The sequence below is a fragment of the Mauremys reevesii genome, linkage group 2, assembly GCF_016161935.1.
Source record: "Mauremys reevesii isolate NIE-2019 linkage group 2, ASM1616193v1, whole genome shotgun sequence".
Taxonomy (NCBI): Eukaryota; Metazoa; Chordata; order Testudines; family Geoemydidae; genus Mauremys; species Mauremys reevesii.
Genome location: NC_052624.1, coordinates 173,292,057 through 173,317,290, shown reverse-complemented (window position 1 = coordinate 173,317,290; position 25,234 = coordinate 173,292,057). Strand labels below are relative to the sequence as shown.

The window sequence follows — 25,234 nt, the reverse complement described above, 5'->3', positions numbered from 1 at the left end:
GTTGTTGTTTTGCTCTGTTGAAAGAGCTCTTTCATATAATAACTAAGTTAGCTCTACTTGCAAGGCTTATAAAAGAAAAAAAAATGGTGAATTGAAATTATCACCTGCCTTTTTTGTTCATCCTTTCTCCAATTTATACAACCTATTTAAATTGCCTAGAATATAAGTATATTACTTTCAGTATAATCAAATTTACTTTCAAATCATTTTGGTTCTTAAATAATGGCATATCTACGGTAATTTTAACAGGCTACAATATAGTACAATATTCTTAGAAAAAGACTTACAAAGTGGCACATATACAGCATCATTCAGATGGTGGTCAAACCAAATCATCCATAATGGTCTCTTCTGGCCTTCATCTATGAACAAGTAGTAATATGTACACAAACTGCTTGAAAACCTTATACAATCTTATTAAAAATTATTTCAAACCTTAGAGCAATGGATGAAGAATACTTCTAACTCCAGCCCCTATTTATTACTGAAAACAAAATTAATAACCCCTGTTGAACAGACCAGTGGGAGACATACTATATAATGGTCTCTATCCTTATGGGTTGTAGCATGCTCTCAGTTACACTGGTAAATTCAGGCTCATTCCACTAGTAAATCCAGGCTACCTCCACTGACGTCTGTGGATTTACTCTGTATTTACACTGGTGTAACTGAGTAGAATTTGGTCCTAGGAGTCAAATGCTGATCCATTTGAAGTCACTGGAAATATTTGTTGACAGTTTGAGGATCAGAATTTGGCACTATATTCACATTCAGTCTCCCAGAGCATTAGCTGGGACTATTAAAGACAGAACACTTATTTTCAAAAGTTTAGAAGACAATGAAAATGTATTCTGAGGAAAGCATGCTTTAACACTGGTATTTTAACTATGATAATGAAGGAGAATCCATTATTAACATTAGCTCTGTTCTCTAAAAAAGACCGTGCCCCTCAGGAAGTCTATGCACAGATTTCATCTTTCCCCCACAAAAAACGCTTAGTTGCCTTTGCAGCCACCTATTGCGGGTCAGAATCCCTTTGGAGAGAGAGTTGGCATATGCTGGCTTGAGGCATGGCCCAGGATGCATCTTGTCCTCCCTCTGTCTTCATGGAGATTATTAGCTGTTCTGTGGACTCCCCTACATAGTGTGAAGATTTGAGCTAGAGGTCCAGTGCAGCTGGGGAGTGCTAGGGACCAAAACTAGTGGCTTCCTACATATCTGCTAGGATCCACAGAAATCCGTGGTGATTATCCAGGTTTGGCCTTGTTTGTTCGTTCCATGGGGATGCAAACCACACTCCCTCCTCTCCCCAATGAAAAAACAGGGAGGCTGGGTAGGGGGTCCTCAGAAATATCTTCCTCTTTAGCCCCCTCCCCTGTGTTTTAGTGTGTGAGGATGAGGAGGAGGGTAGTGATGATCCAACCCCAGTATCTTGCACATTTCCTTTTTTTTGCATTGCTATCACATGCAGCTGGTGTCCTTAAAGGGCATGCAATCTGAAGTAATATTGTCACCACTGTACACCATTATGCAGCTGTTTTTAAACTATCTTTGTATACACTAATCTTTCTAATTTGTCTGTGTAATTTTAGTTTAGAGCAATGATGCTGGTTTGTACTATGTAGCTAAAAATCCCAAACAGCTCTGAGGGATGGTAGGTGCTGGTAGATTTCTGGTATGGGCAGCTGCCAGAAAACTTGAACCCCAGGGGAAGAAGCACAGAATGTAAGTTGTCTGTTCTAATTCTGGCTTCCCTCCCAAAGCCATGGAGAGGTTATTCTGTATGCCTTTTATGACAAACTACAGAAGGGTATTCCAAAAGCTGATGATGTAGATGTTAGGGACTGTGATTTGCATGCATACTTATCCAAACCAGTACTTACAAACACCCATGCAAGTAATCGTTGGAGAGGCGGGCTCAGAAAGGCGCAGCAACGTTTCACAATGTTAATTTATTGGGCCTGATTTTTCACTCTTCAGGTATAATAATGGACCTGACTTTCCACTGTATGTTTGCAGTGCTGTTGCTGTGTTGGACACTAGAGAGACAAGGTGGGTGAGGTAATATTTTTTATTGGACCAACTTCTGTTGGTGAGAGACAAGCTTTCAAGCTTTCACAGAGCTCTTCTTCAGGCCTAGGAAATGTATTCAGAGTGTCACAGCTAAATACAAGGTTGAACAGATTGATTAGCATAAGTAGATAACACATATTTCAAGGGACCATTGAAGGTGAAGAAGTGTCCAGTCACTGGGGGTGGGGGGGGGGAGAACAGAACACAGGTTAGTGGGCTATACATAGCTGTAATAAGCCATTGCCTCTGTTCAATCCATGATTTTTAGTGTCTAGCGAAGTTGAGTTTTCGCTAGACCAGGCTCATCTTTTGAAGGTGTGGTGCAGGTTTTCTTTGAGGATGAGGACTGAGAGGTCAGATATGGAGTGAAAGTAATGTTCAGCAACAGGTGATGTGGTGCTTTTGTCTTTGATCATCTTCCAGTGTGAGTTCATTCAAGAGCGTGGTGATTGTCTGGTTTCGTTTCACCCACATCGTTGTTGTTGGGGCATTTAGTACACTGGATGAGGTACATCACATGTACCTTGTGATGGGCATGTGCAGGACCCAGGGATCTTGAAAGGTGTGTTGTGGGGGGTGTTAAACATTGTAGCAGTGCAGATCTGTCTGCAGGTTTTGCATCTATTATTCTGACAGGGTCTGGTGCAGCTTTGAGTTGGTGTGTCCTGGTCTATAGGGAGCTTGCTTCTGATGATCTTGGTGTGCCTGGAGGTTGTTTGAAGACCAGAAGAGGGGGTTCAGGAATGAGGTCCCCATTGAGTATGGGTTGTAGTTGTTTGATACCCCATATAGGTTCCAGTGTGGGGTGGCAGGTGACAACTAGGGGTGTGCAGTCAGAACGGGTTTTATTTCTGTATTGAAGCAGGTTCTCTCAGAGTATTTGGGTGGCCTGTTTCATGATGCAATCTACTTCTCTAGCAGAGTGTCCTTGGTTGGTAAAGGCAGTTTTAAGTGTGTTCAGGTGTACATATGTGTTAAGGTGCTGGACTTTCTCCTCTGAGCATATTCTGTGGTATCTGAGTGCCTGGCTGTAGATAACAGATTTCTTGGGGTGGTTACTGGATCTGAAAAGGTAAGTGTGGTGACCCACAGGCTTCTTGTATATAGTTGTCTGTAGTGTTCCATTGCTGAAGTTGATCGTGATGTCCTGAACATTGTTCCAGAGTTTAGTGGATGGGTGGTAGTGGTTGAGTTGTGATGGAAATCTGAGGGAATTTAGGTAGTCTGGTATTAGGGAGCCATCCTAGCACCCATGGCTGTTCCCATGGTTTGGACAAAGTGTTTGTTGTTGAATTAAAAATTGTTTGGGGCAAAGATTAAATGAATGAGCTTGGTGATATGTTTGAGATGGATACTGAGTGTTGTCTATTAGTTTGTAAATATTTGAGGCAGGCAACAATGCAGTTGTGGCGAGGGATGTTGGTGTCTAGGGAGGTGACATCCATGGTGGCAAGGATGGTGTTCTGAAGGAAATTGTGAATGTTGCAGAATTTCTGGAGGAAGTTGGTAGTGTTCTAGAGGAAGCTGGCCCTTTGGGTGGTGAGTAGTTTGAGGATGATTTCTATGAGGCCTGATATTCCTTCGGTGAAAAATGCAGTGGCCAGATATGATGGGTCTGCCTGAGTTCCCTTGTTTGTGTATTTTGGGAAGCATGTAGAAGATCCCTGGGGTGAGTTTGTGGGGGATGAACTTGTAAAGTTTCTCTTAAGAGTTGTTTAGGGAAGAATTTAATGATTCTCCCTCCCCGGTGACTGGAGGGTGTTAACAGGCCACTTCACCTTGAAAGGTCCTGTGAAATATGTGTTAACTGCATATACTAAACAATCTGTTCTACCTTCTATTTAGCTGTGACACTGAGTACATTTCCCAGACCTGAGGAAGAGCTCTGTGTAAGCCTGAAAACATGTCTCTCTCCCCAACAGAAGTTAGTCCAATAAAAGATATTACCTCACCCACCTTTCCATTGTATGTCTGTTTAGGGGCAGTTTACATCACTTTCTCCACAAGAGTCTTATAAATTCTGCTTCATATTTTGGATGCTACAGAAGGAAGTGTCACATTTTAAATATATATATTTTCCAGAGTTAACTATGTAGCTTGAGTGCCCTCATCTCTTCTTGAATCAACTTGAGTTGAAAGTGTTCAGCACCTTTTAGGATTGAACCCTGGGATAGTTGTCATGGTAGTGAACACTGCTTTTCTGATGATCCATAACAAGCATACATCATCTACGCTTTTTTATTGTCAAAGTAAAATATTGAGTTTTGAGTATGTGTTGTTGTAATATAGTTATAGAAGTGGCAGTGTTTGGACACCCCAGGACCAATGCAGTGTTGGGGTATGGACACACTGAACTTTCCAGCACTGTTCTGCTAAATTACCTCAGTCTTATTAAGCTAGACTTTCTATACAACCCAGCATGATGACTTAACCTCTCCATGACAAATAATGTGGACTCTTTGCTACTGTACTGTAGCTCAGGGTATGTCTACACTACCCGCTGGATCGGTGGGCAGCGATCGATCCAGCGGGGGTCGATTTATTGTGTCTAGTCTAGAGGCGATAAATCGACCCCCGAGCGCTCTCCCGTCTACTCCTGTACTCCAGCTCGGCGAGAGGCGCAGGCAGAGTCGACAGGGGAGCGGCAGCAGTCGACCTACCACAATGAAGATACCGCAGTAAGTAGATCTAAGTACGTCGACTTCAGCTACATTATTCACGTAGCTGAAGTTGTATAACTTAGATCAATTCCCCCAGTGTAGACCAGGCCTTAGTCACTAGCCTTTCTTTAGTAGTTCTTATCAACGATGTGGACTACTTCCCTAGGGTTCCTGAAGAGCTGCTATGACCATCTGAATTAGAATGCCTTGTTTTGGATTCTGACCATGTTATCAGCACTAGACAAGCCATCACATTGCTTTGCTTCCTCAGGAACTCACTGGAAGGGATGAAAGATTTATGTCTTCTTAAAGAGGTTATACTACAGCTTCAAATTTCAAACAAACATGTTACCATTTGAAATTGCACATTTCTAAAAAGGATAAAGAATAGAGAGCAATACCTAATTCTCTGGGTGAAGGCAAAAGGAAAGGCATGTACGTAATCTGTTGCAGACTATGACAAACACTGTAAGAGTTAAATAAATACGTTAGTGCTACTGAAAGCATTTTTCACCTGCCAGAAAGCCTCCACAACACACACACCATCCAAAACTCTGTGGTAACATTTGCTTTCACTCAGACTTTCCTTTCACTGTCATATCTTCAAAAATGTTGTAGACTCAGGCTTCAGAATATCTTTCAGGTCATCATATTTTCCTACTCCTGGAGGACATCTGGTGGTGAAATGAAAAGCTCGTGCATAACTGTTTCTGAAAGACATCCATACTGGAAAGTTAGCAGTAAAATGGTTTAATTTTTTTTTTAAACTTCTTTTAAATTCTTGCCCATAAGCCAAGATCCTGGCTGTATGAGAACTGAGCAGGTGCAGGTTTTCTTTGTCACTAATATACTGTAAATAGTTCCATGAACAGATCTGCTTCCAGAGGAATTGTGTTTCAAGATATGGAGTTTTGAAAATAAGAATTAGCTACAGTAGTTAATTTCTTCTGGCAGCTGTAGTGTTTAGGTTGTAAGTAAATAAAACTGTGCCTAAAAAATTAGTAGTTGGTTTTTGGTTGTCTTCATTTGGCAAATCAATCAGCTTTGTTTATATAAATTGTTACTGCCATGCATTTTTAGTAGTGCTACACACTGGTTATGGGAAGCAATTCCTTTATCTTTTAATAAAGACTAATGGCTAAAATACTCAATAAAAAAAATGTAAAAGAATTAGCTTTATTTCAGGATTTCAGAACAAAAGTACAATAAAAATTGAAATTTTTCATTATGACAATGATTTTTAGATATAAAATATATTAAACACAGGGTATCTTATCTCCATTCACAAGGATTTATGTACATAACCCTTGCTAACACAATTATGTATGCAACTTCCCATACATCAAGATCATGTACCCTAGAGTAAATTATAAATTTTGAATTTATATATAATTTTTTTCAGGACTTCCATTATTTTTGTAAATTCAGTAGATTTCTACTATTTTAATTATTAGTAAACCTTTTCTACATGCAGAAAATATTTGACTTTTATAACTTTCCTCCACGTCCCACCCCTAAGCTGAACTTTTTAGCACCAGGGAGAGACTCTTTCAAAATCACTTGCACACCAGTGTCAAACTCAAATTGCAGGGCTTCTGTGAATGAGGCGGCATCAAAGACACTGTAATAAGCAGAACTTCGGTCTCCTCGCATGCATTGTTGAGGAAAGGCAGAGATTTGTTTAGCAAGCTCAATGGCACACTGAAGGGCTACAAATAGAAACATAAAAGAATATTTTAATAGTACTTAAAAAAAATCATACACAACTTGCAGATATAAGAAATAACTGGTATGTGATATGGGCTGTTTATAACATGATGCATTTGAAAACAGGATATTAAAAAGGCAAAACATGCACAGTAAATTTAATATTGGCTTGCAAGGTCTACTTATGAACTGGGGAAGAGTGGTTTAGTGTAAACTTAGTTCAAAGATGGAAGCAGACTAAAACCAATATTTGCTATGTATGCCCAAATTTTTTCCTCTCATTTGATGAATGCAGTTTCTTTAATGCAAGTAGTCTAGCAGAGGCATTTAAAAAATAGTAACATCTTATTATTCACACACACACACACACCCCGGGGACACAGACCCATTACTTTCTTTACCTAGAAATATTTTCTAAAAATATGTAATGCAGATTTATCAGATCCAAATCTTTGTGAGAGAAATGGTTGTATATAAATACCTAATTCAATAACTACATTACTACACCACTATCATTATAAAAACAAACATCTAAAAGTGAAGAAATTCATAGTTAAGGTTCCTCGAACAATCACAACTCTGTTCCAATTTTCATGTCCACCATCTCCATAACAGGAATATACTTATATCCTATTGATTACTGTTTAAATTTATGAGTCAGCAATTCAAATATTTTTAACGCCACGCTTTATCCTGGAATCTAGCCAATTTAAAAAGAGTTAAAAGTAGTTTGATATTACATTTGCCCCGACCCCTTCGGCCAATAATTGTTGGTTTACAATAACATTTTCCTATTTCAAAAATGTTTCTCTCTCCCTTGTTTGTATATGCAAGATGCAGGCAAATAGGGGAAATTAAGTAATTGACTATATATGGGGAAACCCCTGAAACCCACAGTGCTGTCAAATGTCCTTAGTAAACAAATTTGAAAAGTGATTTAGCCTCTCTCAGTTCAAGTAATCTAGAGGTTTTACTTGGAAGCATGAAACATTTAAGACAACATGACATTTTTAAGGCAATGGTGTCCCTTTAACGTCTATATCTGTCTGGTAGAGGCTGTGACATACATGGACTGCATGAATATGGAAGGTACAGTGGGGTTTCCAGTTCATATAGCAAACTTTGATAGGTCTTTTACTCATAATGGATTAGCAGAGAGGAGACTATGCTGTTTCTGGACTATGAATAAGATGTAAGATGCTGAGGGAGAGGGCTGAATTTCTCCCAAGCTCTCTGCTGCTTAAGTGGGTGCAACTTCAGTGAATTTTCACCCAATCTTAACAACAGGCCCGCTGAGCAGAAGAAACTAAATGACAGTGTTTATAGCTCATAATAGGAAGGTGAACTAGAAGATTGCCTGTGGGCCATGTTTGGTAGGTGGTTTGTAGCCCCTATTGAGCATATATAGGGAGATATGGTAGATGGATACAAAAGGCCTCTAGGCTATAGGTTGAGACTGGGAAGACATATAGGGCAGAGGCTTAAATTACTAATTTTCCTCACTTTAAAATGTTTGCTATAACTTGTGTTCTGAGTATTTGATTTCATGAACATTTATTTACAGCCTTAACTCCAGTTTAAGTTTTTGTTTGTGAATTAACTTCATTTTTAATAGAAGCCAGAAGGCAACAGAAAGCTCTTCTGTAAGGTCAGTAGAGCTTTAAACCCTATCAAATGCAACAATGGATAGTGTAACAGAAAAGTTCTGTTTCAAATGTTCCATCCATAGCAGCTATCATTTCTGCCAGACGTTGCACTCTTGGAGCTTATAAAACTATCTGAAGCTAGTAAAGAAACACAAAAGTGGAGGGGAGGGGCAGGAAAATGTCTTTGCATGCTTTTAAATATTGTTACAAACCCAGAATATGCTGCAGTTTGCCAAGCAAGAGTTGACTCCAGCAGGTTTAGGGGAATGTTTCATGGCACACAGTCCCTCCAGATGGGATCTATTAAAAGAAGTGGTGTCCTAACTCCCACTTTAAGTGTTGATATCTTCTGGGTAAGAAGGTGAGTAAGGATAGTCTACAGCCAATATTTCCCCCCTCCTCCAGTGTCTTCAGGGAACATAAGCTTGCCTCCTTGGCTATGACAGAGATAGGAAAGGTACGCTCACCTATACCTAACTGAAAGGAATCTGAAAGAAGGGTGAAAGTTTTGTTGGGGGTAGAGTCCTGTTCCAACGATCATATTTACCCTTTGCTCAGAGACAGTCATGGGAGCTGCTCCGTGTCTGGGACTCAGAGACCCGGGATCTGAATCCTCGGGCCTACTGTAACTTGTGAGAGTAAGGAGCACTTAAGAGTGTCCCATGATTCTAACGGCAATCTCAGCATTGGGTTGTCTTTTTTGTTTTGTGTTTAATGCAGAGAGGATAAATGATGGTGTGGTGTGGCATAAAGGTTTCATCAGCATGAGTTTGGGATCACAATGTTTTCTCAAATAGCTTGTGAGCTTGCCATTCCAAATGATTGCTAATAGCTACATCTCTTACAGTTTATTCATAGTCCAGAAACAGCATAGTCCCCTCTCTGCCATTCCATTATGAGTAAGAGATTTATCAACATTCTCTTATGAATTACTAATAGCTACATCTCTTCTATCCTACATATACACACTCTACAGAAAATCAGCTACAACATATTTTAGAGTTCTCTCTTTTTATTTGATCCCTCTATGACAGCTGGTAGAGATTAGACAGCCAGCACACCACAGCTGGGGAGAATGGAAGACTATCTTTATTGCCCTTTTCACAGACCCACACCTCCTTGCTCTACGCCCCTATGTTCACAACTATCACCACCATTTTTACAGGAACTACTAGTGAGGAATTATGGGCCTTGAACCTGGGCCTATGGGTCACCAGACAGAACTCAGGCCATGGTTGCTACCTGGCAGCTCACCCAAACCCCTGGAGAAGGGGGCTTCTGGAATGTTAGCTCACAATGGGCCATGCCCACAAAGCTCCTGATTGTGTGAGACATCAAGCCCCACCGATTGGCTGGGTTAAGCTAGACAGAATCATGAGAAGTTGTCTGAGCAACTAGGTGAATCCCTGGCTGGCTGCTACTACGGACCCTGCCTACTTGTCTGACTCCGAAGCCATGACTCTCAGCCTGTTCCTGGTGCCTGACCTCTTCATCCTAGGCCCCTGTCTGCTCCCAGTTCCTGTTTTCCTCCCTTGCGTCAGGTCGCTACTCCTACATCCAACCTGGGCACTGACCCTAGTTTGACTCCTGACTCTGTCTTTGGCTCTGACCCTTGGCTTGGCTCCTGACTCTAACCCCAGCTTCGAGCCTGGATCCATTTCCAAGTGTCTGACTAACAATTAGGCTAGACACAAACCAGACCCTCCACTACTGTCTTTATCCTACAGCCTGTGAAGCCAGATGCCTTAGTTACCAGTCCGATGGCACTAGCCTCAGAAGAGCCCTAAAAACCTCTAAAATGCACCTAAATATCTTTTTTGTTAACATTTTAGGTATAAGTTTAAGGTCTGATATCTTGCAACCTCCCAAGCCTAGAAGCAAGTGCTGGGTCCCATTGGAAGCTGGGATTCTCCCCTTTCCAATGGTGTAAAGTTATGCAGGGCTTCAAGATATCAAACCTTAAGCCTGTCACTGGAGCAGGATCAAGTACTGGCTGTCCTGGATCAATAGCAGGTCATTTTTAAAGGGGAAACTTCCCTATTTGGGAGAAAGGAGGAAACATTTTTATGGCAGGTTTATTTATTCTTTAAAATGGCACCTGTGAAGCTGTTCAGAGATCTGGAATGTCAGGATGTGTCTAAGTGAGATGGACTAGAGGGCAGAGAGCATGAGCTGGTCAAAAGTGCATGATCAAGTATACAACCAGATTATTGGTTCTGCAATTAATCATATGTATATCACCAGTACATATGTGGAGTTTTAGGCTATTTACAGTAGGACAGAATTGTCCCAAGCATACTTTGAGCACACACTGATTTGTAGGACTCTTAATTGATCTCCCGTATTGTTTCTGAATACTGTTTCTTTTAATGGATGAAAGTGTGAGACCTGACATTAACAAACTAGGTTGCAATATAATAGAAATATGGCTGTGAGCTATCGGCCTCCCCCCACTTTAAAAAAAAAAAAGTCATAGGCACACACAAAACTAGCTAACAATGTTAGGGTAATGAATGGTTGTGCTACTGAAATAAAGTAACTTTCTAACTACGTGAAGACATTTAACACAGTGTATTTTAAATACTAAGTATTACTGGGAAAATTCATATGAATATAAAATGGAAACCTTTTCAATGCTGAAAAGAATAAATAAGCAAAAAATTAAGGAGCGAGAATGGCTGCTAGAATTGCTAACAAATATTGCAAGACAAGACTGGAAAGTCTTTTCAATATAGAAGCGGTAGGAGAAAGGGGTGCCAGAGTGTTACTAAGGGCTTGTCTACACTTACTTTTTATAGCGCTCTAACTTGCTGGCTCAGGAGGGTGAAAAATGACCCCCCTGAGTGCAGCAAGTTTGAGCGCTTTAAAGCGCTAGCGTGGACAGGCTTTGAGCACTGGGAGCCACGCTCTCAGTGCTCGGAGCTAATCCCCTCATGGAGGTGGATTACCAGGAGCACTGGGAGAGCTCTCCCAGCGCTCACAAGTGACCATACTCACAGTTCAAAGCACTGCTGTGGGAGCGCTCCCACAGCAGCGCTTTGAAGTTTCTAGTGTAGATGTAGCCTTAGAAACATTCTGATGTGCTCTATCACTCCAATGCACCTTCAGCGAGCAACAAAACCATAAACCTATTCAAAGACATTTTATTGTAGTATTGTGATAGCCTGAAACAGCAGTAGGCCATACAGGTTGGTTCCTACATTTTCCCTCTCTGTCTCTAGCCCAAGGGCACAGCCAACTTCCCAGTGATCTTCTGCTAGCATATCAGTCTTCTGGGGGCCCAGGCAGGTGAGAGATGTTAGAGCAGACTCCAGGCTGCTTTATTCTGTTCCAGGGAAGCAGATCAGGGAAGAATTGCTCTAAGATAGAGAAAGTGTAAAGGCAGTTTGTGTACGTCTTCTTCAACTCAGCCAAACACATCTCAGTTGCAGCTGAGGATCAGGCCCAAGATCTTTCATGACACTAGAAAGTCCTATCACCAGGTTTTCTTTGCTTTACATCTAGCTCCGTAATCAACAGGTTAATGCTAACTGCCAGGGTAAAACACACTTTATAGAATTCTCATTTACTTACAACACATTCAGTAACTAAAACTTGGTTTCATTCACATTGACTTCTAAAGTACATCATCCCGCGCCAACCAAAACACTCATGTTTGAAAAAGGAATCAGGATATCAGAATGCACACAATACGACAGCAAGTCTATGGAGACGTTAGTCACTTTTTGGACCTGAAAAATGTCGGCAGCTTCAGGAGGTTTGAATAACCTCCTGTGTTATTACTGACCTCCTCTCCTTCCTTACACACTCCATGATCAAAATAAACTACTTTTTCTCTCTCTCTCACACACACGCGTACCTTTTTGTCCTAGCTAATTGACTCATGGCTAATTTCCTTTTAAAAACTCTCAGACACACAAGCTTTAAAAAAAAAAAAAAAAAAAAAAAAGCCATTCCCAAAGCCCATTTAGATTTAAAAGTACATGTTGTAATCATTTTGCTAACTAGTCAGGAGAACAGGCTACAGTAAGCAGCAGTCATATCAGTTTAACTTGAAGAGAAGCAGCTGCTACTGTGCATTAAACCAATTTCCAGGCCAATTCAAAATGAGGTAACTAAGTAGAGCGTCTTCCTTTTTCCTTCTACAGGAAATGTTAGAGACTGCTTGAAAAGGTTTTCTACCTTTACCTTATGGGGATAGTTCCCTATAATGGACAGAGGTTAACAGTAGAAATGTGGATAGATAGATAGATTTTTTTTATACAGGATACACCCATTATTGGAAGGAAACCTCTTAAAATCTATTTCCATGTTTTCAACTCTCTCTAAATTAAGAAAAAAAATCCAGGTTATACTTCCTAAGTTGAATAAAATGGATAAAGAGCAGCAGCTGTTGGTTATGGAGAGCTTACAGTTTTTAAAATGACAAAAAGCACACTTTTAACACAGGGCTTGTTTTCATTGCACTGTTAACTAGAGCTATAACTTGAGTGTTACCCAACAGACTCCACTGACCCCCCAAAAGTCTCTAGCTCGATTTAAATGGTACTTTAAACATGAGCTAGCTGGCCCATCAGTGCAGCGGGATGACGCCCAGATTCTGCTGCCACTCGAGCCAGTAGCACAGTGGGTATGCAGTCAATTTGTGCTGCTGCTACAAGCACTGTGCAGTGCTCGAGAGTCATTTTGCAGTGTGAATGCTCTTTCTCCACTAGGCTAACACGACGCGAGAGGAGTTAACTCCAGTGTAGATACCTCAAGCTAAGCCTGCAGTGCAGACAAGTCCATTAATATGCTACATGACTCTTAAAGGGTCTCGTCCTGGCCTCCACAGACCTTTCCATGTAAGCAGTATGGGAGGAGCCAGGCAGCTAAATTGCTATGGTCTCACTAGCTCTCAGTATCAAAGGAGAGAGGATAGTGCTTTCAAGGGCTGGAAATGGTAGGCATTCTGAAAGTGTTAAATAGGAAAATAGGAAAGAGTTACATACATACATATATACATACATACAATCAATAAATAGGACTAGCTTAAAAACAAAGGCCCAGTTCTCCCAGGGTATGAGAATACTTTAGTTCAACTCCCCCAGTTCAAACTTGCCTTAAAGCAAGTTTACTGGATCACCCGAGGATACTCCCAGCTCAAGGGATCCCTAAGTGTTGGGAAACTACCATAGTAGCACGTATGCCACTCCCTCCTTGCGGATGTATGGTGAAAGTGGGTGTAGCTGGAGTGTCCTTGCACCCCAACGATATCTGGCTGATGTAATGGCCCCTTTGGGCTAATGGCATAAGATACAAATTAGAGTGGTCTTCGGGCTGCTCTAGCTTGTGCCTGGCACTCCACTGGAAAAAAGCTGCCCCAAGATCAAGCAACTGCAAGGTTGCTTAAAGCCACTTGCACACACGCTTTCTTGAACTGCACTAAGTGTTCTCTGGCCAGACACAAGGGCATGGCCCTAATAAAGAAACTAACCAAGAGTTATAATATAAAACAAAAAGTCAGACAAACATACAAAAATCCAGTAAACTGTTAGAAACAAGTAAACAAAAATGCAAATTGGCATGAGTTAAAAAACAAAGGCAAATAAGTAAAAGCTAAAAAAATAAAACCTGCAAGGATTAAGAAAAGGGAACGCTAGAACTGAAAGAGGAAGTATTGGGTTGTATGCCTCCTCCCACCACCCTTTTCTGTATATATGTATTTTGTCTATTAAGATTTCAGTCCTGCAAGGTGCTGAGTGAACTCAAAATCTGGTGAGCCCATAAAGCCTGATCCTGCATATACTTACTATTAGGTATAGTGCTTATTTCCATGAGTGGCCCAGCTGATTTCAATAAGCATTATACTTAGTAGTAAGCATTTGCAGGATCAAACCTTCAGATAGTAAATATCTGAACATTACATAATATTTACCCAATGCAACTAAGCTCATCTTTACTGGCGAGACAAGTATAAAACGATATTACAGTATGAGAAATATTTGAGAATAATGAATTAAGGGAATGGAGGGAATAAAGGCAAGATCCTGTAAACCCTTGATCACTCACTGCTACTCCAATTTAAATTGGTGGGATCATTGCCCAAGGAAAGACTCATGTGAATAAGTGCTTGCAGATTTGGGCCCTGAGTGAGCTGCTGTTTGAGTTCTTTGGATTCTAGCTTAACAGAGTCGGAAAGCATTGCTTCTCTTGGGCTGGAGCTGTGATCCATGTTAGCATGTATCAAAAACACCACAGTTGACTGCAAAGGTTACCAGGGTTTTTGGCTAGCTTTTTATGACTGTACAGCAGCACCTTTCTTTTGAGTGGAAACATAACATTTAACTTGTAAAGGAAATCTTTCCAAACTAGATTCTTGCCTCAAGTAATTTTAGTTCTTCACAATATCTTTGTCACTAGGCTTTGGAGAGATGGAGTAAGCACCTAATTAGTTAGAAAGGAAATAAAAAAAAAATCTTCCAAGGAACTGTACAGTGGTAGGACAAGACTGATTCACAAGCAGAGAAACTGGAACATATGCTTTTTTTTAAGTGTAAAAGCAAGTGCTACGTCTGACTTCCATTAGAAAAACTTCTATTCATTTCCCTTGCCCAAAATATATGGAAGCCCATTTCATTTTTTTAAACCATACAGAAACATTTGGAAAGTTTTGTTTCCCTCCATTTAAAACAAAATACATTAATAAAATATGATGGCAGCCCATCAACTAATGTTCTAGTTTCAGCTATGTGATGTTACAAAACATTTACAATAAAGGGAATAGATAATTGGATGATGTATTATTGTTAGCAGCCTGTTTTAAGATCTACTTTAAACACGAATAATAACTTAATAGCAGTGTAGCAGTAAAAGCAAATGTGACGGATGCTGGATGTCCTCTCTGCAGTGTATCAATCCTATGCCAGATGTATATTTTAATTTATTATTTGTATCATGATAGCACCACAAGGCCCCTGCTTAGGGAGCAGGGCCCCATTGTTCTAGGCACTGTACAAATATATATTAAAACATGGTCCCTGACATAAGGACCTTTTAATTTTAATCATAACCAACCAGGGGCGTGTGCAGGACTTTAAATGTGACTGCTTTTGGAGAGGCACATTAAACACATACAAGTGAAAGGGTCATGTCACTCTCAGCCCCCCCCTCCCCCCCCCAGATTTCCCAGGACGTCTCTGGCAAGGAGGCAGCAGCACTCTGTGTCCCTGCAGCCTTGGGAGGGAGGAAGCAACAGGACTGCTGGCTGAGCTCTTCCTCCTCCCACCCCTAAAGCTGCTGCTTCTCCTTCCCTGCTGCTGGAATCCCAGCACTGCCACCTGGTTTGCAGACCACCTGCTGAGGTGAGTCAGGGGATGGAGGCAGAGGCAACACCTAGGACTCCAGTAGCAAGGACGGAGAAGCAGCAGCTGTAGGGGTGAGGGGAGGAGGAGGAGGAGCTCAGCAGGCAGCCGCTGCTTCCTCCCTCCCCGGGCTGCAGGGACACATGGAAAATTTGGGGTGAGGGGCCATGCCCCTGCTTGCCCACTCTTGTGCATGCCCCTGTAACCAATTCTGTTTATTACAAAAATCATGATTATTTTTGTGTTAACTCTTCTTCACAAAGACAGACATACAGATAACAACACTATCAAACGATTCACACTTAGAACCATTTCCTACATTGTTCATTAAGCACTAACCTTGGCCATTGGGGACTATTCGATTGGCTAGCCCAAACTCATAGGCTTCTTGTGCACCAACAGGACGACCAGTTAGAATGAGATCTAAGGCTCGTGAGAGACCAATCAGTCGAGGTAGCCGTACAGTGCCTCCATCAATCAGTGGAACACCTGTGAAGACAAAAAACACAGAATTAAAAGAAAACCCAAATGTTTACATTTTAAAACAATTTTTTGGCCTAATCCTGCATGACTTTACTCAAGTGAGTATTCTAGATTGCTTCTTTGCATTTAATTCATGTAACACAAAGGAGTATTTCATTAGTAAAGGTTTGCAGGATTCTCCCTTTAATTTCACAACAGAAAGACAGTTATCTAAAACTGTAAGTGCAATTTGATCTACCCTGAAAAGTGACTCTAAAAACAGCACTCCTGGCTTCCATGTTTTTTCCTTGACAATTTCTGTATCAAATGTGCTTGCTTTACAAGTAAAAAAGTTTGGGTTTTTTTCCCTATGTGTCAGCTCTGCAAAGTGCCCAGTCTCTGAGAATCAAGCTAGGCTCTTTCCTACTCTAGCTTCATCACTAATAAATATGCTTTTATAGACCAATTTATGCCCTCTGTGGCACCTGTGTAAAGCCTTTCATGAGTTTGCACAGTTGTTACTGGATGGGCCTCTAATTTAAGTCCTGATTGGACCATAATTTAGTAAACAGTTCTATTGATGCACAAGGAGTACAAAAATCCAGCTCACTCTGTTTTTGCTGTGTTGACTCTGCAGGCATCTCAGAAGTCAAGAGTAATATCTGTCACAGAACAAATGTGACTAAGCACAGGAAGCAGATTTATTTTTACAAGTCACTTTTCCGAACAGATCTGCACTTCAAGAAGTGATTTAATGTTGTTTACATGTTTATTAGAAATGTGCTGATGTTGTCAGGAACAATTCCCAAAGACCAGCGTTGAAAGATTTGCTTTTATACAGAATCTGTGTGACTAAGGCCCAGATCTACAAAGGGACTTAGCCGTTATCACACTGAACATCATAATCCCTAACTTTTAGGAAAAACCACAGGACCCACACTATTATTTATAAAGCTGATTTAGGTGCCTAAGTTCTCTATACAATGACTAGGGAGAGACAGGTACCTAAGACTGAGATCCACAAAGCCATCTAGGCAAAGAGCCGCTTAAGCTAGCCAATGCAACATGCTAACCAGAGTGGGGTGTGCTAACCCCTGCCCCTCTCACAGAGAAAAGCGCCTAAGTCTGGGCAGCATTGGGTTCCTAGCTCTGCTTGTGATCCATGAACCACAGGAAGATAGGTGTTTGAATGCCTAAGTGGTGTGCAGGACCCAAAACAAAACATCACACAGGGGTGGGGGGAAGGCGAGAACCTCCCTTATAACCTTTAGCCTAGTGGACAGGGTATTCATCCTGGATATGTGAAATCCCCAATTCAAGTTCCTCCTCCCCCTGGATGTAGAATATTCTGAGGTAGGGGTTCCTTCACTCACCTTCTGACCTTGTTCTACTTTAATTAAATATTAATTGGGTCAGCAAAAGCATTGGAATGACGATAGCCTAGTGCACTCACTTGAAATGTGGTCAATCCTTGTTCAAATCTCTTCTACTCCTCAGGAGGAGGTGGTACTTGAACCAGGGATCTTCCACATGCTGGGTGAATAGCCTAACCCTTAGGCTAAAGGTTGTAAGGGAGGGCCTCCTCACCCCCTGCTGTTTTTTGTGAACTCCCAAGGGGCCCAATCCAGTAGGCAACGACTGAGCATTGCTACCGGATCAAGCCCCCAGATGTGACTTAGGCAGCCGAACACCTATCTTCCCTGGTTTGTGAATTGCTCTTGGGATTAGGCAGGAGGTGGGCGTTCAGATGCCAAGAGCAACGCTGCAGTGCACATGCCTAGAGACAAAAAATTAGGTGCCAAGTCAATTTTTGCACCTACTGGGTTAGGGGGCAAGCAGGAGTTTTAAGGATCACAGCGGTGCCTAAAAACAGGACTTGGGCACCTAAGTACCTTCATGGATTGCACCATAAATAATTATACACTTTGCCCCAATATACAGAAACCTAGAACTAGATACAGTAAACGCTTTGTTATCCAGCATGTTGGGGGGAATGGGGGGTGCCGGTAAGTAAAATAATTCCGGTTCACTAAGAGGGAGGGAATTTGGGTGTGGGAGGGGGCTGGGGCACAGGAAGGGGTGCAGGGCATGGGCTCTGGGAGGGAGTTTGGGTGAGGGAGGGGGCTTGGGGCAGGGAGATGGGGATTGGGGCACAAGAGGGTTTTTGGGATGCCGGATCCAGGCAGTGCTCACCTCAGGCAGCTCCCCGCAAGCAGCGACATGTCCCTGCTGCTCCTAGACAGAGGCACGACTAGGCAGCTCTGCGCGCTACCTCCACCCGCAGACGCTGCCCCCATAGCTCCTACTGGCTGTGGTTCCCGACCAACAGGAGCTGCAGCACCAGCACTTGAGGAAGGGGCAGCGCACGGAGCCCTTGTGGCTGTTCCTCCGCCTCGGAGCAGCAGGGACATGTCGCCGCTTCCAGGGAGCCATGCAGAGCCAGGTAGGGAGCCTGCCAGCCCCACACCAACCGGACTATAAACTGGACTTTCAATGAATATCAGAAATGCCGGTTTATAGAGCTTTCCAGCTGGTAAAGTGCCAGATAACACAGCTTTTACTGTACTCTGGATAGTTACAAACAGAAAACCACCTGCCACTCCAAAACTCCCAAATGCAGCTTGATTAGGAGGGTAATTATATATATTGTTAGAATTGGAATGCTATTCATGTTCTTATATAGCCCCTCCATCACCATTGTAACTGAGGCCTGGTCTACACTAAAAAGTTAGATTGACCCAGCTCCTTCACTCAGAGATGTGAAAAATCCACATCCCTGAGCAGCATAGTTAAGCCAACCTTACCCCTGGTCTACACAGCACTGGGTCAACAGAAGAATTCTTCTGTCAGCTTAGCTACCACCTCTCAGGGAGGTGGATTAACTATGATGACGGGAGAACCCCTCCCATCAGCATAGGTAGTGTCTACACTGAAGTGTTGCAGCTGTGCCACTGTAGCATTTCAAGTGTAGACAAGCCCTGAGTCTCACAAACATTAATAAAATTATCTTCACAACACCCGTGTGAAGTAGAGAAGTATTGTTATCTCTATTGTACAGATGGACAACTGAGACACAGGAAGATTACGTAGCTTGTCTGAGGTCACACAGGAAGTCTGTGGCAGAGTTAAGAATTGAACACAGGTTCTCCGAATCCCACACCAGTGCCCTAACCGTAAGTCTATTCTTCCTCCATAACCGGGTGCTCTCCCCTAACAGGTTCAAGATGTAACAGGATGTTGCCATATGAATTTATTTCTATGAAAGGTTTTTAAATATTCACATTTAGCTCAGACATCACCACCATATTTCTTCATGGAGATGTTCTAAACTGGTTTAATAAAAATCAGTCATGATCTGAAATGAACTAAAAGGAAAATTTGTTCCCAGATCTTTACAGCTACCATGTGGATAAGTGGTCAGGATCAAAGGATAGATTATATGACAACAGCAGCACATAAAGCAGATTTTAAGAGTGGTGTCTTCTCTCCAAAGACACAACACCCACTCACTTTAAAAAAAAAAAGGCAAAAAAAAAAAAAATAAAGCAAAGCACCACATGAAGCACTGTGTTCTCAAGTATTTAAAATGGGCCAAACTACAATAAGCATAATACTGCAGCAGATGCTAAAGAAGCATGGTGCAAGTGTGCTGCATTCCCCAGACATTCTTAGCACTGCTTTTTCTCTCACAGCAAGGGCCAAACTGTTAGGGTAAACCATGCTATTACAAACGGTAGACCTCTATCATATTCCCCCTTAGTCGTCTCTTTTCCAAGCTGAAAAGTCCCAATCTTATTAATCTCTCCTCATATGGCAGCCGTTCCATATCCCAATAATTTTTGTTGCCCTTTTCTGAACCTTTTCCAACTCCAATATATCTTTTTTGAGATGAGGCGACCACATCTGCATGCAGTATTCAAGATGTGAGCCTACCATGGAGTTATACAGAGGCAACATGATATTTTCTATCTTATTATCTATCCCTTTCTTAATGATTCCCAACATTCTGTTAGCTTTTTTGACTGCTGCTACACATTGATTGGATATTCGCAGAGAACTATCCACAATGACTCCAACATCTCTCTCTTCAGTGGTAACAGCTAATTTAGACCCCATCATTTTATATATATAGTTAGGATTATGTTTTCCAATGTGCATTACTTTGCATTTATCACCATTGAATTTCATGCGATTGTTGCCCAGTCACCCAGTTTTGTAAGATAACTTTGTAGCTCTTTGCAGTCTGCTTTGGACTTAACTATCTTGAGTAGTTTTGTATCATCCGCAAATTTTGCCACCTCACTGTTTATCCCTTTTTCCAGATCATTTATGAATATGTTGACTAGGACTGGGCCAAGTACAGACCCCTGGGGGACACCACTATTTACCTCTCTCCATTCTGAAAACTGACCATTTATTCCTACCTTTTGTTTCCTATATTTTAACTAGTTACCAATTCATTAGAGGACCTTCCCTCTTATCCCATGACAGCTTACTTTGCTTAAGAGCCTTTGGTGAGGGACCTTATCAAAGGCTTTCAGAAAATCTAAGTACACTATATTCACTGGATCCCCCTTGTTCACATGCTTGCTGACCCCCTCAAAGAATTCTAGTAGATTGGTGAGGCATGATTTCCCTTTATAAAAAACATGTTGAGTCTTCCCCAACAAATGATGTTCCTCTGTGTGTCTGACAATTCTGTTCTTTAGTATAGTTTCAACCAATTTGCCCAGCACTGAAGTCAGGCTTTCCGGCCTGTAATTGCCGGGATCACCTCTGGAGCCCTTTAAAAAAAAAAACTGGTGTCAGATTAGCTATCCTCCATTTGGTACAGAAGCTGATTTAAATGATAGGCTACAAACCACAGTTAGTAGTTCTGCAATTTCACATAAGAGTTCCTTCAGAACTCTTGGGTGAATACCATCTGGTCCTGGTGACTTACTACTGTTTAGTTTATCAGTTTGTTCCAAAACCTCCTCTAATGATAACTCAATCTGGGACAGTTGCTCAGATTCTGTCACCTAAAAAGAATGGCTCAGGTTTGGGAATCTCCCTCACATCCTCAGCCGTGAAGACTGAAGCAAAGAATTAATTTAGTTTCTCCACAATGGCCTTATCATCCCTGAGTGCTCCTTCAGCATCTCAATCATCTAGTGTCCTCACTGGCTGTTTAGTAGTCTTCCTGCTTCTGATGTACTTAACATTTTTTGCTATTACTTTTTGAGTCTTTGGCTAGCTGTTCTTCAAATTCTTTTTTGGCCTTCCTAATTATATTTTTACACTTCACTTGCCAGAGTTTATGCACCTTTTGATTTTCCTCACTAGAATTTAACTTCCACTTTCTAAAGGATGCCTTTTTGCCTCTCACTGCTTCTTTTACTTTGTTGGTTAGCCATGGTGGCACTTTTTTGGTTCTCTTACAATGTTTTTTTTTAATTTGGGCTATACATTTAAGTTGCGCCTCTATTATGGTGTCTTGAAAAAGTTTCCATGCAGCTTGCAGGGATTTCACCTTTTAGTTTCTGTTTAACTAACTTCCTGATTTTTGTGTTGTTCCCCTTTCTGAAATTAAATGCTACAGTGTTGCGCCGCTGTGGTGTTTTCCCTGCCCCAGGGATGTTACATTTAATTATATTATGGTCACTATTACCAAGCAGTCCAGCTACATTCACCTCTTGGACCAGATCTTTACACATGGTAGTAGTGTTGTAAATTAGCTAATGAACTGTTTAATTTACCAAAACTTTTAATCTTTTTCAATTTTGAAAGAATGAGAAGAATAATAAAAGGACAGTAAGATACCATACAGTAGCGTAGCTAGCGGGGTTCAGTGGAAACAGCTGCTTCTCCTCAGGGTGGCAGGCGTGGAAGCGGCGCCTGCCGGCTGGCGCTGCCAGCAGCACGGCCCGGAGGAGCCGTGGGGCGGCAGCCCGGCCCAGAAACGGCGCCTGCCAGCCGGCGCTACCAACAATTCCTGCTGGCCCAGGAGAGCCCCGCCAGCGCAACCACAAAGCAGAGGCAGTGGCAGAGCCCGTGCATGCTGGAGGAGCGGACACCGCGGCTCTGCGCTGCTCATGGCAGCCACACGGGGCAGACCCGCGGCCGGTCACTCCCAGCAGGAGCCTCAGCGTTGCCCGTGGCTCACTGGAATAAAACTCCCCCGAGGAGGGGAGAGAGCTTCCCCCCTCCAGCCATGGCCTGTCAGTGCGACCCACCCACGGCCAGGCTCCGCCAGCAGCCCTGGGCAGGGCAGCGCTCCCCGGGCTGAGCAGGCGAGCCGGGCTGCAGCTCGCTCGGATTGTGCCTGGCAGGGCTCACTGCCTTCTTCCCCCACCCCCCAAGGGGTAGGGCCAGCACTGAGCCTGGGCTGGTGCTGCACGCGGCAAGCCCCTCCCAGGCTCTCCCAGTCCCGGGGGCAGCTCCAGCCCCATCTGCACAGAGAGCCTCAGGGACCCCAGCCCACTCCCATCCCCAGTAACCCCTCCCCAAACTCCATACTCTGTGTACTCCTCACCCCTGCCTTTCCCTCCCCTTCACCTCCCCTCGTACCTCCGTCCTCTGCCAGCCTCCCTTTACAGCCATGGAGTGGGGGGCGCGGGGCGTGGCGCAGCATGGCTGCAGTGTGGCCGGAGGAGCCAGCCAAGGGGGGGAGGGGGCACGGCGTGGCCGGAGGAGCCAGGGGGCGTGGCCAGAGGAGGAGCCAAGGGGGGCACCTTTTTTATGTTTGCTTGCTCCCCCTGCTGTTAGAACCTGGTTACGCTACTGATACCATACATCCAAAAACGGGAAAATATATATATAAAATAATAGTTTCCAGTCTGGATACAGCATCTATTACTTGAATTTGAAGACAATATCTGTACAATTGATCACAATGTATGTGTTTATTAGCAGTAAATGCCAAATTGTACAAATTGTTATTAGTTATCCTTGGATAGCAAATAAGATGAAAATAAAGCATAATAGCAACTTTGGACCAAATTTTTAAAAGGTATTTAGGCACTTAACTCCCACTGAAATCATTTCAGAAATCAATTTTATTTCAGTAGGAGTCAGGCTCCTAAATATATTTTAAAATCTAGCCCTTACTGACAGTTTCAATTACACTGCAAGGACTATTTAATATAGTTTCCTTGCACCTGCTGTAGCACTTCAGTGTAGACCAGGGGTAGGCAAACTATGGCCCGTGGTCCACATCCGGCCCGCCAGCCGATTTAATCCGGCCCTCGAGCTCCCGCCTGGGAGCGGGGTCTGCGGCTTACCCAGCTCCACACGCTCCAGCTCTCCAGCTGGCCACTCCGTGTGCATGCACTCCAGCTCTCTGGGGGCCACTCCGCGTGCATGTGCTGCGGCTCCACGCAGCTCCCAGAAGCAGCGGTATGTCCCCCCTCCAGCTCCTATGCTTAGGGGCAGCCAAGGGGCTCCGCACGCTGCCGCTGCCCCTGCCCCAAGTGCCGCCCCCTCCCCAGCTCCCATTGGCTGGGAACTGCAGCCAATGGGAGCTGCGGGGGCGATGCCTGCGGACATGCCTCTGTATAGGAGCCAGAGAGGGGGACATGCCGTTGCTTCCAGGAGTTGCTTGAGGTAAGTGCTGCCTGGAGTCTGCATTTCATAGCCCCTCCCATGTCCCAACTCCCTGTCCCAGCCCTGATCCCCCTCCCACCCTCCTGCACCCCTCAGTCCCAGCCCGGAGCACCCTCCTGCACCCTAAACCTCTCGTCCCCAGCCCTACCCCAGAGCTTGCAGCCCCAGCCAGAGCCCTAACCCCCCACAAACCCTGCCCCAGCCCAGAGCCCCCTTCTGCACCCTGAAGTCATTTCTGGCCCAACCGCAGAGCCCACACCCCCAGCCAGAGCCCTCACCCCCTCCACATCCCAACCCCAAATTTGTAAGCATTCATGGCCTGCCATACAATCTCCATACCCAGATATGGCCCTCGGGCCAAAAAATTTGCCCACCCCTGGTGTAGACACTACCTTCACCAATGGGAGGGATTCTCCCATCAGTGTAGGTAATCCACCTCCCCCAGAGACAGTAGCTAGGTTAACAGAAGAATTCTTCTGTCGGCCTAGTACTGTCTACACGGGGGGGTTAGGTCGGCTTAACTACGTCACTCAGGAATGTGGATTTGTCACACCCCTAAGCAGCGTAGCTATGGCAATGTAAGTTCCCAGTGTAGATAAGCCCTTAGTTGGCTAACAGTTTTCTCATTTCCAAACTTGTCTGTAACATTTGGCTATAAAGAAAGCAGAGAAAGAGAAAGAGACCCCAAGGGATCAGGGCCCAATTATCAGATCAATCTGTAACCATGTGTCTGCAAACTGTGTGCATATAAACTGGAAAACTGTGGGTCTATGTACCCAATTCACATATACAGATATAGGTTTCACACTTGCAAGAACTGGGAGTGCAATTCTAAAAGCATTTTTTAAAATCTGGTCTCTGCTATCTCTGTAGAGATTTTGTATGAAAACATACCAAAGCGTCTGCAGAACACTCCAAAAATGGCACTCTGCTCCACAACACGCAGGTCAGCCAAAAGAGAGAGCTCAAGACCCCCGGCCACTGCATATCCACTTACTGCAGCAATCACTGGTTTGGAAAACTTTATCCGGGAAGGACCCTATCAAAATAAAAGAGATATTAATACAGTCATACCACAGTGTACATACCAAAGACCCAATCCTGCAAACACTGTTGGATGTACTGCTTAACATAGGACGGAGGTTTATTGACTTCAGCAGCACTATGCCTTGTAATAAGCGTTTACAGAATTGGGCCATATCTAGGATGGTTGCAACCAGCACATCAGCTAATGCACCCATATATACTAACTTTGATTTATTATCTTGGTTTTGCTGTGATCAATTTACATTTTTATGATTACAGTCTACTCAGTTTATTAAGGATTGCTTTACCGGGCTATATCCCTGGATACCTAATTAGCCTAATGACTGCTGTTTAATCAGGACAGCAGTAGGAAAAATTAATAAGACATTTGTCCAGTGCCAGTGAGTTAAACTGGTGTTAAAGCAGATGTTCACTGTAGTGAAATTCTAAGCTGCAGTCACAGAAGTTGTCCTGTATAGATTATGTAAAGATGCAAACCAAATGATGACCTTAGATACATCTGTACAACTCCATGGTCTTCCAAACTTTATCTTAAATTTGAGCATGTACCATTGAGGCATAATATGAAGGCAAAAAAGGTTATACAGGTGCAGCCAAGGGCACAATTTGACTAACAGAACCTTTATTACTGGTTATGATGTGCAAGGTAGAAAGAACCCAGTTATACTTTCAGCACCCACGTTGAATTTTTAGGGCTGACAGTAAGAAAGAC

At 43.0% G+C, this 25,234-nt stretch overlaps 1 protein-coding gene across 2 annotated transcripts in view; it reads right to left on the bottom strand.

Annotated features, from left to right (window-relative positions):
* Window positions 1-5,880: 5,880 nt before the first annotated feature.
* Window positions 5,881-25,234, bottom strand: part of LOC120398993 (mevalonyl-coenzyme A hydratase sidH-like) — a 35,377-nt gene continuing 16,023 nt past the window's right edge. For both annotated transcript variants that reach the window (XM_039526838.1, XM_039526839.1), the window contains 3 exons: window positions 24,370-24,514; window positions 15,769-15,918; window positions 5,881-6,442 (listed from right to left, as the gene is read on the bottom strand). In XM_039526838.1, the coding sequence (XP_039382772.1) occupies window positions 6,222-6,442; window positions 15,769-15,918; window positions 24,370-24,514 (516 nt within the window). In that variant the 3' untranslated portion in view covers window positions 5,881-6,221. The remainder of the gene's footprint in view (window positions 6,443-15,768; window positions 15,919-24,369; window positions 24,515-25,234) is intronic.